General features: G+C 40.8%; 1 protein-coding gene across 2 annotated transcripts in view; it reads right to left on the bottom strand.

The window, feature by feature from the left end:
- The window catches only part of cdkal1 (CDK5 regulatory subunit associated protein 1-like 1), a 326254-nt gene that overhangs the window by 128265 nt on the left and 181391 nt on the right, over window positions 1-16598 (bottom strand). For both annotated transcript variants that reach the window (XR_013933115.1, XM_080427624.1), the window contains exon 10: window positions 9565-9710. Coding sequence is in view for 1 of the 2 variants with exons in the window: in XM_080427624.1 (XP_080283750.1) it covers window positions 9565-9710 (146 nt within the window). In the remaining variant the exon portion in view is untranslated. The remainder of the gene's footprint in view (window positions 1-9564; window positions 9711-16598) is intronic.

The following is a 16598-nucleotide window of genomic DNA, read 5'->3' as shown; positions in this document are numbered from 1 at the left end:
GCTGAAGAGATGATAAACCATGACTCTACCTCTCACTGACTCACTCACACACACACACACACGCACATGCACACGCACGCACGCACGCACGCACGCACACACTCGATCAAATTAAATAACACATTTACGCAACGTTTGAATACTACATAGCCTACATTCAAAAGGGTTTGAAATTTTAGGATAAACAAATATTTTCCCTGCCTATTACGACACCCGCTTCTCAGGATATGACGCTTTTAACACAGTTTTTGTCAACAAGCCCAAGGCTACCAAATACCCAGGCTATCAACTTACAAATATAACCTTGACCTATGCGCGGTACTGATACATTTGTCCCTACACGTGAGAAGTCTTGTTCCGTTTTTTCTGCTGAGACAACTGAAATATTGTACACTCTACTTATATCTGAATAATTGTAAAGTAAACTGTACATGATTGTGCAACTGGTGAACGGAGAGAGGCTCAAACATTAAGCCCCCCCCCCCCTACTTAAGTAAAAGTATCAATACTGCAATGTAGAAATACTGATCTTTGAGATGTAGTGGAGTAGAAGTTAGAAGTAAAAGTACTGGAAGTATTCCAGTAAAGTAAAAATACTTCAACATTTTACTAAAGTACAGTACTTGAGTAAATGTACTTAGTTACTTTACAACACTGCACACACACGCATGCACGCATCACCTTTCACCATGCACGGTTAGGTTTTGCATGAGCCTGCTGTGTACACAAGAGAGTGCAAGAGCAAAGAACGACTTGACAGACGTGGAAAGTTAGCCATTATGACTCAGCTGTCAAGACGCACACGCACATCACCAGAGCATGGTGTGAGACCTTAGTATCGTTGTTATGAGCAACAAAACCTGTTAAAAGAACAGCAAAGCCTATGGGTCATGTTAGAGTCCCATTCTCTGGCTTTAATTCTCTCTATTGCGCATGACAAGGCTACAGAGACTATGACCTCATTCTTTCGGCAAAGTTTTAACAGAGATCTACATTATCTAACGTACATTGGGAGCATATAAATAACTTAAAAGGCTCTCTGTTGTATATATTATGGCATATAATATAATGTGGATATATCCATGCATGTAATGTATGTATGTTGTGGAAGGACCACATTAATATTTTGCAAACTGTTGTGTGTAGTAATTGTGACAGTCTCTCGATCATCTCATAAAAACATAGTTGCTGACTGAGCCGAATCTGGAAAAGACACATGCGCGCACACACACACACACACACACACACACACACACAGACTGTGTCTTGGCTTGTCCGAAGCTCTGGCCTCTCTCCCAGACCCTGAACTACACCCTAGCTCTCACTGCTAGCCAAATGGGTCACAGCAGTGTGTACTCACTGGTATTGATTTCACGCTGGAGACAGTGGTCAGGAGTATGTGTGTGTGTGGGGGTGTGTGTACGTGTGTGTATGTGTGTGTGTGTGTGTGTGTGTGTGTGTGTGTGTGTGTGTGTGTGTGTGTGTGTGTGTGTGTGTGTGTGTGTGTTTGTTTGGGAGTGTGTGCATGTGTCTCCATGATCGTGTGTGGGCGCCAAGTTTGTAACCAAAACCAGAATTCGAGTCACCAAACACACAAACACACTCACATAGTCTCTCACACACCACACACATATACACACACGAAGCCAGACAGTTTATGTAAACAAGATCTATGACAGGACACCCTATATGTGGCGAGTGCAGAGAGCCAGTGCGTGTGCATGTGCGTGTGTGTGTGTGTGTGTGTGTGGGGGGGGGGGTTACGTTGTTGTGTCTCCAATTGCAATTTGCCATACAGAGATTTTTTGTTTTCTTTTGTATCAATGTCACAAATGTTTACATTTTTTAGACTGGCAAGAGAGAAAGGCGAGATAGTCTCTTTCTAACTTTTTACAGCTGGCTGAGATCCTGCTGTCTACAGGACACCCCAGAATCTAGTTTGTCCGTAGGTTGTGAAAGACATTCCCAGCGATGGGATGAGTCAATCAGAGCAGCACTTGGAGATGACTTTCTCTCCCATTGCTGGGGTCGACTATGCCAACCAATCAGGGCAGCCTACTCACACAACACACGCAGGGTTTTTTGTTTGCTGTATTTCACACTTGCTTTGGCAATATAAACTTGTGTGCCATGCCAATAAGGTCCCTTTGAATTGAATCGAGAGACAGAGAAGGGGGCGGGGGGGGGGGGGAGAGAGAGAGAGAGAGAGAGAGAGAGAGAGAGAGAGAGAGAGAGAGAGAGAGAGAGAGAGAGCAGCTCTAGTTTCAAAACCAAAACAACAGGTGTGCTTGGTACGGTACATACTCCTGCCATTGTCCTTGACCAAGGTACTGACAATACTACTGGAGTTGGTCACCGAGCTCTGCACTGTGGCAGCTTACTGTTCAAGTATTTAGGATGGGTCAAATGCAGAGGACAAATTTGCTGAAGGGGATAATGTAGTATAACTTTTCCTCATGGCATGATCATGGGAGAGCAGCAGGGTGTCATACATATATGGTTGAGATTAGAAGTGTGTATAGTGATCTCAGGGAAAGCTACAGTAGGTAGCTGTAGGTGATAGAAGTAGGGGCTCAACAGTTAATCAAATTAATCGATTTGATCTACTATTTTAGAAAATAATTCAAAATTATCAATTTGGGGGGGAAATAAATAATTCAATATATATATATATATTTTCAAAAATAGCAGACTCACATTGGTAGACAGCTGTAAATGACATTTCATGTAAGTCTTGTTTTTTTTTTTTTGTCTGAGTCAATAACAGTCACTAATCATAATTAGTATGAGCATCAGAGCAAAAGTCGAGGAGTCATCACTATTTTAGAATCCTTGGAGAGAGAAAAAAGAAACATGCAAACGCACACTCATATTTCCAATCGGAGACAGTGTCTAAGCAAACACCAAAGTATCACTCATCAGTTCTAGTGTCCTCCAACAGAGGAGACTTCAAAGAGAACATTTAGGAGAATGCCTGTCCATGACACGCAGAAAGCACTGTTTAGATAAGAGCTCTGTAGAATAAACAGAGAGGCAACACTTATGTTTCAGCCGTTACAAATGAACTTGTTGCTGACACATCACACAGGGGGGGAGAAAAACAAGAAATGTGATGGAAATATTAATAGACAAAGGGAAATAAAAAGTAAGAGAAAAAAATTTGACACAGTGACCAGTAGGAAAATATAGTAAAGAAAAAGAGAATGGGCAATGGAATCTGTCCAGCTTTCAAGACTAAGAAAATGGAACGTCTTGACCTACAGTACATGTAATAATCTACATTAATTGTATTGATTGCAAAAATGCTATGAACATATCAACATGGAATAAACCATAGGCTACTTAAAAGAAAAAGCATGTACAGTAAATTAAGGCACAGATGGATAGAAGCTAACTTTATACTAAGGCACAGTTGACTAGCTATAACCCATATAGTACAATCTCATTCAATGCATACTATGCCAATAGTATACTGCATCAACATGCACCATGTACACGTGTCAACTGACTTCTATAAGATACCTACTGAACATATGTGTCCATTTGCAAACGGCACACAAGTCTATAAATATTTATTCAATTTGTCAAAGAATATACCAATTTATAAAAAGAAAAACATTCAATCACTCACATATCCCGGCTTTTTAAGTGTGACAAGGTCATTCTACACTATGTACCGTGGACGACACCATTTTAAAAAGGTTCACACACGCACACGCACACACACACACACACACACACACACACACACACACACAGTTAGGCACCCTTGGATTCAGTGCTTGCTCTGTAGGATTCAGTGCTTGTATTGTAGGATTCATACTGTATAGAAACAGTGTGTTTCTATACAGTTTAGCTTCATTGTTCTGCAGGATTCACTGCTTGTTTTGTAGGATTCAGTGCCTGTTCTGTTGGATTTAGTGCTTGTTCTGTACTTGATCCCCAGTGCATGCTCAGGTTAGAAGACCGTTTCGATACACCCTGTAGAAACGGTGTGTTATTTTGTTTAGCTTAACCGACCTCCCTCCAGCATCTAATGCTCTCCTACAATGGAGGGGGGCATACCTCCAACTTTTGCTACTCCATATCTGACCTACATTAACTGAGTGTATGATCTTCATGGATTGATGGTGCCTACAGTAGATGAGCTACAGTAGATGAGCCAAAACCTTTTAATCTGCAACATCAAAAGAAAAGACATACAGTATATATATATATATATATATATATATATATATATATATATGCACAGTCACTGATGACCAACTTTGTACAGTTTAACCTCATTCCATGTGGCCTAGCCCAATAAGAGTTTTGTGTATCAAACTCCACTACTGTAAGTAAAATGAAATTCACACTGACTTGAATGTATACACATTAGACAATGAAATGCAACACATGAACACACTACAAAATCTTAGCCAAATAGTTGTATAGTTGTCTTTCAATTACTTAATCAATTGTCAGGCTTTTTTATGGTTAATCAACTATTGTAAAATTGTACAGATAACACTCTTCCTGGTAAAACTGTGATCTCCATAAGAAATATTTCATATCGTTATACACTCAAATCTATATGTATTATTCAACTGTACCAAGCAATAGGCATAATTAATCCTACTCAAGAATAATGAGATTATCCTTGATGAAATACAATTTCATAAATAAATCCTTTCTTATCTCTAGCCGAGACTTTCAGTGTAATACGAGCGGTCAACGCCACGCATATTAATACACAGTCTGCATGCCTTATAATATACATATTATGTATAGGCTACATTTAATCCATGCATCTGCAGCAAGGGCCTGTCGGGAATATACCTGCTAATCATTGGAACATGTTTCTTTTTCTTTCTATACATGCTTTGGGAGAGCGTGCATACCCTCACTTGTGGCCATTGGGGGAGCAAAGCGCAAACATGGAGCCGGTGCCGGAGGCAATTCCCCAATCCCTGTCTCATGTATGTTCTCTTATTTGTTGTTCAAAAGTTGCGAAAGTGAAACTTTTACAATGAATACCCTTGTGAATTATAGCAGAGCAACTGCATTATCTCATCAATTTAACCTTTCTCATCTACCTACGAAGATATGAGATTGGGATTTACTTTTATCCGGGGAAATTTACTATGTGCAAGGAAGGGACTACAGAGATGAGTGCAGACGCAATGAAAGGGATGATAGTAATTAAACTGCCTATCTGATCCGCTCTAATATCATTAAAGGCACTCCGTTTTTCACAGTCTCCTGTGACAATCTGCAGTAAGTAATATGCATTCATAGCCACACATGTGGAAGGTGGTATGTGTGTACATCATTTAAAGCATCTGCACTATAATAGCACGCTTGTCACTCCAGCTAGTATGTTCTTCAAGGTCATCCTACCCAGTTTCTCAAAGTGATGTGGAGAACGGGAACACATTTAAAATAGACAATTTCGGGGGGAAATGTACAGGGTGGTGGTTGCCCAGACGCAAGTTGTCAATTATAGCCGTTGTGATTCCAGGAATCCACATTCGTGGCATCAACGGCACTGGACCACAATATGTATTTGACTGCTTGTATTAACGGATAAAAAAATAGCCATAGCATTAATGAAGAAAAATATAGAAAATTGAGATGCATTAAAATGCATCGAAGAATCAAATTGAATCGTTAACAGGTGAAACGTGATGGAATCAAATTGTATGGCCAATGAAGATTCACACCTCTACTATAGCCAAGAGAGAAAGGGCTTCTGGCGGTCAATACATACACTGTAATGTAATTTGAATGTAAATGTATGTTTCCCATGCCAATAAAGCATGAATTGAATAGAAGTGAATTGAGAGAGAGAGAGAGAGAGAGAGAGAGAGAGGGAGAGGGAGAGAGAGAAAGAGAGGGAGAGAAGCCAGAAAAGAAAGAAAGCAAGAAAGCGAGAAAGCAAACAAGCAAGCAAGAAAGAAAGAAGAGAGAAACAGATGACTAGGGATGGAGCTCGTTAATTTTTATTAATAATGAGCACCTTATCGATCCTGCTTATCGAACCGAGCTTTTATCGAGCCCACTATCGATCTTTTTCTATTATTAAGAAAAAGGACGTGAGACGAAAAATTCTGAACAGAACCGGTATCTTTTTTTATTGGCCAGTTGTGACAGTGAGTTTGTGGCTGACCACTATCTAAAATTAAATGAAATATTTTTGCCTATCATTAAAACAACCATTCATATAATGTGCAATAAGTGTTAAATGGCTTTATATTATGAATAGTACTGTAATAATTACTATAAAATCTCCATGTCTCTTCAACTCTTTATAAACAAAAAAAGCATATTTATTTTTTCTATTCTTTTTTCTTTGTTTTAACCAAAATATCGCACTACATTTTACTAGGGCCTTCAAATACAGTTACTTTTTTAACAGACAGAAGGCAAGTGACCTTTTTACTTTTGGAAAATAATATTGAAGAAACGGTTAATGTGTGTACTGTCACTTTAAAAGCGCAATTTATACTTCATCGTACGACGGTGTCACGCACCAAACATAGCCGATCTCCAAGCTCACACTGTGTCTGTTCGCACCACGTTGTGAGCTTGTAGATCTATCATTTTCGGCAACGATAGACTGAGAATACGGACACGCTCAAGCAACACTAGTTATTCATTCACAGGGAGATCCCAAACGGATTATTATCAATTGGATTATTAAAATTGTCAACGGAGACTTGCTACCTTGGGTAGAAGAGGACGAGTGAAACTTTTGAGCGTTTCACTCGTTAACGCCATTGTTTCACCGCTGCACCGCACATGTAAACACAACAACGACGCAACCACCGAGTGTACAAATGGAACCAAATGGACGCTTAAGTTACAGTCCCCTTAAAATAGTGATGTAGTGAGCCAATAAAATTCCTCTTCCTTGTTTCCCCGGGCAGCGCTGTTTGGCACAACTTGCAGCTATCAATACACTTTTAGACCGAGATGTTTGTGCCAGCGTGGGTGATTAGATGTATTTCTTGATCGCCTCTTGTTTTGATAGTTTAGACATGACGTCATGCCGCTGCACTCGATAACAGGCTCGACAAGCCCAAAGCTTATCGATACCCGGGTCTCGATAAATTCATGCCCGGGTATATAATGGACCCGGTTTTCGAGCTCCATCCCTACAGATGACCAGAATAGGTATAATCGGAAGACAGGGATCAAAGGCAAATAATACAGTGTGATTTTCCAAAGAAGCGATACAGTATTAACACATTAACCGCCAAGAACGTAGTCCTACGGTCCGTTAAATCCAACTGTTAAGCGCCGAGACCGTAGCCCTACGGGCTGCGGTCTTTTCGCGCATGCGCGGTCCGGGTGCACTTTCGGAATTGTTTTGATCCACTTCCGTTTCCGGTTTGATGACAGGAAATAGAATTATTTGGGATCCGGTTTTGACGATCACGCCCGCTCCCATTCTACAGACGAAACTGAAACTCAATTCTCTTCCTGTAGTTTTTTCTCCTCGCATTTCACTGTTTAACGTAATCCGCTCTAACTCAAACATGGATGCCCCGTTTGACACGCGATCTTCACTGGGAGATACAGGGAGATCTCGCGGATGTAAACAGACCGTGTAGAGCTCAATCTTAAGGATTTTAACAAGATCTATGGCGACATGAAAAAAACAAAAAAACAACAAAAACACCTTGGCACTGGTGAGTACATTATGAGATTAACCTCTGGCGGTCGATGTGTTAACAGATCTGTAGCATTTTTTATAATTATTTTAATTTTTGTCCATTTCCGTCATTGGCAGTGTGAGCCTTTGTAGAATCGGACGGGAATTCCTGTCCATGGCAATGAAAGCGTTAATCTCTGACTTCGCCTGTTTAACTTCATTTAACCTACAGTACCTGCTGTATATTAATTTATCTACCAGTAGCTTCTAAACTGAGTTGACAGATGTTGTTTTGACTTGACATCTGGCTGACACGTTGCCTTCGTTTTGCTGGAATAGGCCTGACAGGGAGATGAATGAAGCCTCTGGAATATTATGTAGAAATGAGAAATAAATAGGTGTTCTCGTTTTAATCAATTAGTAAAGTGTCTCGGTTTTCATTTAAAACGTTGTTTGCTGCCATTTTTATTATTTTCTATTGGTTCAGCCTCGCCTAGCTGTCTCTTTACTTACGCTGTTCTCTATGATCTTCTAAATTGATACGTCACTTTGCTGCGCTATGAGAAATATGCTGTTATAAATTAAGTTATTACTACATAAAAGATTGGTGGTACTTGTAGGAAAAAATGTTATGCATCTGCCACTAATGTATTTCTTAATTATTATCATTATTATTAGTAGTAGTAGTAATAATAGCAGCAGTAGTAGTGGTTATTTATTTATATAAAACTTTTACTTTTACTCATCATACACCAAATCTCACAGCTGCCAAAAGTTCAATGGTGTTCAAGTACATATCTCATAGGTATTATTTATAGTAATTTGTTAAGAATCCTTGCTGAATATCATAATCATACTCTAAGATCTTTGCAGAGTCTCATTTAAAGACAACATAAAGCCTAGTTCAGATTATTCATGTCCATTAATGGGTTAACCCATTAAAACCGGGAAAGCATCTGTGAATTTTAGATCTTAGCGTTGGCTATTCAGAAATAGCAGATATACAAGCTTGTGCCACGCTGTGAGCTTGGACATTTGCTATTTCTTAACATTTTTGAAAAATCTTGAAAGTGTGCGAACTACTGTTTTAGAAAGCATTTGCAGAATGGGCCTCAGGTCTTAATGGGTTAAAAGAAAAGCATGCCAAAACCATGATCTAAAACTGGACAAAGCGACGAGCAGAGATGCCGTTTACTGTTTCCATGACGACGCCTTTCTCCAGTGTCTCCACTTTAATTGTTAGTGTTTTAAGGATCTGTATGGTCAAGATAATTAAATATTGTATACGTGTATACAGTACAGTGTTATAATCCAAGACGTCTAATTTAATTAGTCTTCATATTCTGAATTGACCTGAATCGAATCAAACCATCCATCCATCCAGAAAGATAGAGTCAAGAAAAGATGGTATAATACCCTTCAAATATACCTTCTAGAATCACATGGGCACTCACACACACACACACACACGTATGCGCGCACGTGCGCACACACACACACACACACACAAACACACACACACACACACACACACACACACACGTATGCGTGCACGTGCACACACACACGTATGCGCGCACGTGCACACACACACACACACACACACAGAGACACAGTCCTCAGATCAAAGCCAGTGTCAAGGCTTGATGTAACAGAGACAGCGAGAAACATGACAGAATCTGCATTAGGACTTTTATAGGGTTATGTAACATGTGCGCATGCACACACAAACACACAAAAACGAAATAAATCATGTCGGGATATTATGAGGCCATAGAGTACAGTACGTAACACAACTTTAAAATGAAGGCTCGTCTTACACCCATCTTTGATTGTCACTAGACAGTACAGCAGAGAGTCAAACCACACATGGGAGGATGAAGGGATGGATTGTATGTAATATGTATCAACCTTCCATGTCATACCTCTGCTTGAGGAAGTCCACCACTCTCCTGAAGTCATCCACGCAATACTCTCTCTTCATGTCCATGAGAACGCTGTCTGAGGCCGACTGCACCGGAACATGGAGGAAGCCATACACACGGGGATGGTTCAAGATCTTGGCCATCTCCTAAAAGAGACAGGACAAACATGTTGAAGATGGTAAATGTACTTGCATGAAAAATGTAACTTCATGACCAGCACATAATTATGAGCATTAGTGCAATTCCAATTGCACACGTTTGCACGATTCCCCACACCAAGTCAGTGGTGGAAAAAGTACTCAGATATTTTACTTAAGTTAAAGCAGCAATACCACAATGTAGAAATACTGTTACAAGTAAACGCGTTGCACCGCAACGCGTTGTGAGCTTGTAGATCGTCTATTTTCAAATCGTATTATAATATAATGTATATCTGCAAAGTAACTACCGGTAGTAACTTAAGTTTCCAAATAATTGTAGTGGAGTACAAGTACAATATTTGCCTCTGACATGTAGTGGAGTAGAAGTTAAAGTATTGAAAATTGGAAATACTCCAGTAAAGTAAAAGTACCTCAGAGTTGTACTTAAGTACAGTGCTTGAGTAAATGTACTTAGTTACTTTCCACCACTGCACCAAGTTATGTTTCAGTTTGACATGGAGTTATTTCAGGCTGCAACTTCCTGACTGACTCCTCTCAACACCACCAAATATTTCTGGGGACAATGTTTAATCTTCCCACTGCCCAGCATTCAGGTACTGGCTGATGGAATTTGCAATTCATGGACAGAGGCCTGTGGGGGAATGCAGCCGGCGGATGGGGTCCGACCAAAACAACAGTGGTGTAATGATAATATTAATGTTGGTCACGTTTCACATTCATTGACAGTAACATTCCGGTTTCCCACCGAGTCCATATGACAGCTGGGGACCAAAAAGACAGCTGTTGGAGGGATGGACACATCTGGATGGCTGGAACACTCTCGTTTCTCTCTCTCTCTCCCGTTGTTGATGTGCATCCCTTGATCTTCCCAGTTCTCCATCTCCCATTTTATTTCCCCTCTCTCTTTCTTTTCCTTCCCCCTCCCAGCCCACTCCCTCCATCCTCCATCTCACTTCATTCCATTCTCTCTATATATTCCCAGAATAGCCACATGATAGAGTTGGCACAGGAGAGGTGAAAAAGATGTAAGATTTAATTTCATCTCCATCTGGAAATGAAATCTATCTCCCTCAGAAAGAGGGAGTGAAGAAAGGGGAAGAGGGCGGAGGGAGAGAGAGAGCGAGAGAAAGATAAAAAACATGGGCAGAACGTTTTGTCCCATCGATTTTCAACCTTTTGCCCAAAAGGCTACAGAGAAGCACTTAATGCTCTGTGAACAATTACCCCTTAAACTAATCCAACAAGGGCTGCGCATAAAACATAAAACCAAGCACACGCTCTGGAGTAAAATTCAAATTATTTGTCAGAAATGAATGCCTTCTCATTTCTATTCACTGGAAACTACACTTTTCTTTGTGCAACATGGAGGGCATTTATCAGTGTGGGTGATTCAAAAGCTGCATAATCGGTGGCCACGTTAGTTTCACATGTACAGCAGATGCTTAAGCACACTTCATAACCATGATGTGAAACTCTGCTCTAAGCGGGGTTAAGGACCACTGGAAAACCAGAGCAGATGCTCATGATGTATTTCAGTACCTTCCACTACACCTAATACTAAGAGTCTCTGACCACATTCACTATAAAACATTGGGTCAAAAAGTATTTTACAATATGGTGAGGCTTGTATTTCTACACTCTGCAGCATTGTATGTTGATGAAAATTCCATTTGCAGGGCCAACAGAAAAAAAGTAAATGTGGCTTATGCTTTGTGATGTACTGTACTGTGCAGCGTATGTAACATTTATGAGTGAACTATAATAATGAAAGCATTCATGAAGGAACATGAATGTTGAACCTGCAGAGCATATGTTCAGAGCAGGCAGAGCCGCACCTGAGATCAGTTTACACTGAACAAAATCTAGACTGACATCCAACATTATTATTTCCAGCAGAAATACAGAGACAGTAGTCAATATGTTTTTCTTTTGTTTTGTTTACTAAATACACTGTAAGGAGGCAGGGGGGGGGTCCCATATTCAGCGAATGGATTACTTTTACCAACTCTACCTCACCTGATGATATATATACTCTGATCAACTTCACACATCAGGATTATTGGTGTTTAACTCCGCAAATACACTGAACTACCTCATTTGTAGGCATGACATGTGTACATGAGCATGACAGTGTGTGTGTGTGTGTGTGTGTGTGTGTGTGTGTGTGTGTGTGTGTGTGTGTGTGTGTGTGTTTCTAAATACACTGTATAAATGGAAGACTAAGTAAGAAGACAGGCAAGGTTTGTTTTTATTCTTATGGAGCAGAAATGGGTAGACCACAGATGTCATGTCTTTCTGATGGCAATAATCAGCGTCCTATCATTAACATACTAATCACCACTAAAGAGGAGAGAGAGAGAGAGAAGAGAGAGAGAGAGAGGGAGAGAGAGAGAGAGAGAGTGAAAGAAGTAATGATTTAATGATTTCCTACAAGAATATGCTGATTGCAGTCCGTCTTCTCAATTAAAATCCATTGTAGAGTCCTCCCTATTTCATTCACATTTGCGCGCGCGCTGTGCGCGCATAGACAGACACGCACAGACACACACAGACACACACAAACACACACACACACACTAGTCTCAGTTGCAGCACACCACAGGGGGTTGACCAGTGGAAGCTCCAAATTAGAAAGAATTAATTTGGTTGGAGAATGGAGCCTGATTGGTAACGGATAGAAATCAGCCTGCTGTGAGAAAGAGAGAGAGCATGCTCGCGCCTATATGAAAAAGGGGGTTGTGGTAAAAGAGTTCAATTAGATGAGGTAGGCGACAGTCTGCAAGTAAATTGAGAATTATTGTGGTTTTGTGGTTTCAGATTTCTACAGTATAAAAGAAACAATTTCCGTTTCGGATGCAACAGCATCACTATAGCATTATGAAAGAGGAGTGAAAATGAAATAAGGAAACTAAAATGAAATACATTAACATAATATCAATTTAAATAATAACAACAGTCACATTAGCTAGTTAATTTGTTAACTGATCATTATTAACAGCTAAATAATTTCCAGGTGACACAGGAGCCATGATATAATACAACTTGTGCATCTATAAGTGCTGGTAATAATTACATGCAGTGATCACATAACAGCAATACTGTATTTATATGGCATCTTCCTACAGTGCCACAGTCAGCTATGGAAATGCCATGCCCTATTCTCATTATGCATTTTACCTACCAATAGGGCTTGATTGATAGCAATGAACATGCAGGTTCTAGACAAACCAGCCTTTTTAGTATGCAACCAAGTACAGTGTATAGCACAGCTGTGGTAACATGGTGCCCCAATCTCATTATATTCACTGACAATGATAACTCCCCAATGGACGCCACCTAGCCCTCAGATAGTGTGTGTGTGTGTGTGTGTGTGTGTGTGTGTGTGTGTGTGTGTGTGTGTGTGTGTGTGTGTGTGAGTGAGTGGGGGGGGGGGGGGGTGAATGGGGTCTTAACAGATGGCATGTTACACTGAGTGGCAGGGCACTGGCGATGGGCACCAGGGATTAATCTATAGGAGAGGACACCCTTTCATGCCCACACACACACACACACACACACACACACACACACGTACGTACACACACTCAAGTCATTTATCATGTGTGTGTGACAGAGTGTATCCCAACCTCTAATGACTTTACACCATTAGGAGTCTCCCATTAACAATCCCAGGGGAATAAAGGGCTTTTTCAAACATTTGACTGCTGTCATCTGCAGTCACTGGGTGTTCAGTGATGCTCTGAGGTCTGAACCAGGCCATCACATCACATTCCTGTTGAAAGGCCACGCTAATAGAAATACCACGGTCAAACTCCATGAAGGATGTAGAGCAGTGGTTCTCAAGTCTTTTAATTTCATGGACCCTCATAACTCTGAGAGTATACAAATGGAACCAAATGGATCCTCGGAGTTACAGGCCTAAAGGACCCCTGAGGTTCCCCGGACCGCACTTTGAGAATCACTGATGTAGAGCAATGGAGAGCGAACACACACGTCCATTCATACTGAAAGTCCTCGCTAATAGAAATACTAGAGTCAAAGTCGGAGAAGGATGTGGTTATGGCGCGTACCACATATAGGCTCCAAGCCCGACCACCTTTGCTGTGTGTCACTCCCCGTATCTTTCACCCCATTTCCCGTCACTCTTCCACTGTACTATCCAATAAAGGCAGAAAATACATTAAAATATATGTACTGTAAGAACACATGCCCATTCATAAATACAATTTAAATAAATACAAGATAGAAGATCTATAAGCTCACAATATGTGGCATCAGCTATTTTCAGTAAGCGACACCGTGCACACTAAAGTGACGGCCAATTGTTTTAAATTAAAAATTACAAATTTTCTTACACAAATTAGTCATGATGTTTGTTTTGATGTTATAACACTGCCTCTTGTCTTCATTCCTCTTTCCCCCACTCTCTTTTCCCTCCTCGTGAACACTTGTGTGTAGGCGCATAAACCTTTCATCTGGTGATCATCAGCCCCGATACACACCAGGAGAGATCTATCCCAGCTGGCTTAGCGCCATACATCTGATATCAGGCCACATTAATCAGATAGGGCTAAAAAGTGCAGATATAGGAGGGAGAGAGAGAGAGACAGAGAGAGAGAGAGAGAGAGAGAGAGAGAGAGAGAGAGAGAGAGAGAGAGAGAGAGAGAGAGAGAGAGAGATTATGACACAAAAAAGGACAAGGGAGAGCAAAAAAGTGTGAGAGAGAAATACATTCAAAAGTCACATAAGCCCTGTCAACTGAATTATCTGCCGTTGTGCATGTTCCACCCTTCGTTCCCCCCTCCCTCCATCCCTCCTTCCCCCAGCTTTGTGTTTCCAAAAGAGGAAACATATGTTCACCGTGTGGGTTTAGTCGCATTTCAAATGCAGGTGAAAACATCGTGATCTGATGAGTCTGTCTGCCTCCCTCTCTCTCTCTCTCTCTTTCTGTTATTTCCAAAAATGAATAAAACCACATGTTCGCTGTGTGGTTGCGTTGCAGGTGGAACATTATGGGATGAATTTCTATCTGCCTGAGTCTCCCAGTGGAGTCTATGGAATTTGTTTCAGGGATGACTGCTGTTTTCTTTGGCTCACCTCTCCCTGTGTGTGTGTGTATGTGGGTGCGTGTTGTGTAGGATGTGTGTGTGAGTATACGCGCGTGCGCTCGCGTTCACGGTGTTGGTTTCAGTGCTACAGACACAGGAACCTCGATTTGTAATTAGGGGATTTCTGGATCTGAAATGAACAGGAATTGTTACAGTATGAATCAACAGGTGACCATTTTCAATGATCACTAAATTAATTCCTAAATAGACTAAATAGATGGGTTAGCGGAGAAGAAAATACATTTTGAGTTGTGTGTGCACGCCCGCACGCGCGTGAAGGACAGTTAAAAGTTCCATTTAAGTTGAATGCTACTATTAACTGTTCAGGATATGAATCTGGGTTATGGACCAAAGAGATATCATCCCAATCTGTGTCTGTCTGTCTGCGCCAGTTAAACACTATTCCACTGAAGCTCTGCTGATAACAGATGATGCAATGCAGGGAGACAGATTGAAATGCCTCTGTGCCAGATTGCCGTCCTGACATGACCTGGTAAACAGCACCCTTGTGACAGTTCAAGCGTCAGTAACTGTTACGAACAACATTAGGAAAACAATGACAACATGGGATGTGTTAACCTGGCATGTGGTGCATTTTGAACCTCACTTGTGAATCGTAGTAAGTAAGTAAGTGTATTCAGGGGGAAGCTGAGAAAACAAACAAAGAACAATCTTGTTGTTTAAGAGAAATTATATATACTTTAGGTGCATGGCTGGTAGACGTATCCTTTAGCTTACAGTAATTGCCTCAATGACATCCTAATTATTATTTCTTTGTGGAGGATGAGCCGACTTCTACTATTGTCTTCTAAAACATTTACTCTAATTGGTTATGAGGAATACAAGCATTTGTGCATTATGTTTTTAATTATTACTCTATTTTTAAGTGACTCACAAACTCTTTTCACCACAAGATGTTTGAACAAACAATTGCAGGTTATACAAATGTCAGGACGTCAGAGCTGTCAAAGCTGAGTTAATTACAAGTTAATTGAGTTTGTTGCCTGTGGAATCAGATCATGAGCTTTAAAATATCCCTCACTCTTTCTAAAGCACACAAACACTCACATACACATGAGAACTTCACCCTTGGAAATTAGCTCATGTTGAACTAGAAAGACAGAACGTCATGATATAAACCTGTGTGTTTTGTGTGTGCGTGTGAGTGCATGCTTGTGTGTGTGTGTGAGAGAGAGAGAGAGAAAAGAAAGAAAATGAAAATCTTGTGTTAAATAAAAGTGCTGGTCCTAAGACATTTCCATCATCAGATACTAGCTGATAGCACTGCTCATACTGTATGTAAAACCTGCTGTTATTTCACCTGCATACACAGCGCTCAATGCACATGGTATTCTCTCAGCATAGCTACGGAGAAGCAGGGTGCAAAATAGTTAATAGACATGAATGTACACATGCACACGCGCGCACACACACACACACACACACACACACACACCACACACACCAGTCAGACTCCCCAGAGTGCCAACACACAGAGAGGGTTCTAGTCTGGTTAAAGAGAGGGTTCTCAAGAGAATGGAGGAGTACACACACACACACTACACTGTGTTATAAATAGGATTCACCGGGGGGAAATGTTTTCCCCAGACAGTGTGGCTGTACCCCTTTTCCCAAGGTGATGAGACGGGTTCCAGTGTCACACACACACACAAACTGAGGTCCCAGTGGTATTATATATTTCAAACACTTCAGGGTGAGCATGATTTACCCTGTGGACACACCAAGCCAACATCATACTGCACCG

The sequence above is a fragment of the Gymnoscopelus braueri genome, assembly GCF_963280865.1.
Source record: "Gymnoscopelus braueri genome assembly, chromosome: 4".
Classification (NCBI taxonomy): domain Eukaryota; kingdom Metazoa; phylum Chordata; class Actinopteri; order Myctophiformes; family Myctophidae; genus Gymnoscopelus; species Gymnoscopelus braueri.
Note: the sequence above shows the minus strand (reverse complement) of the source record. Positions and strands in the feature narration are given on the sequence as shown.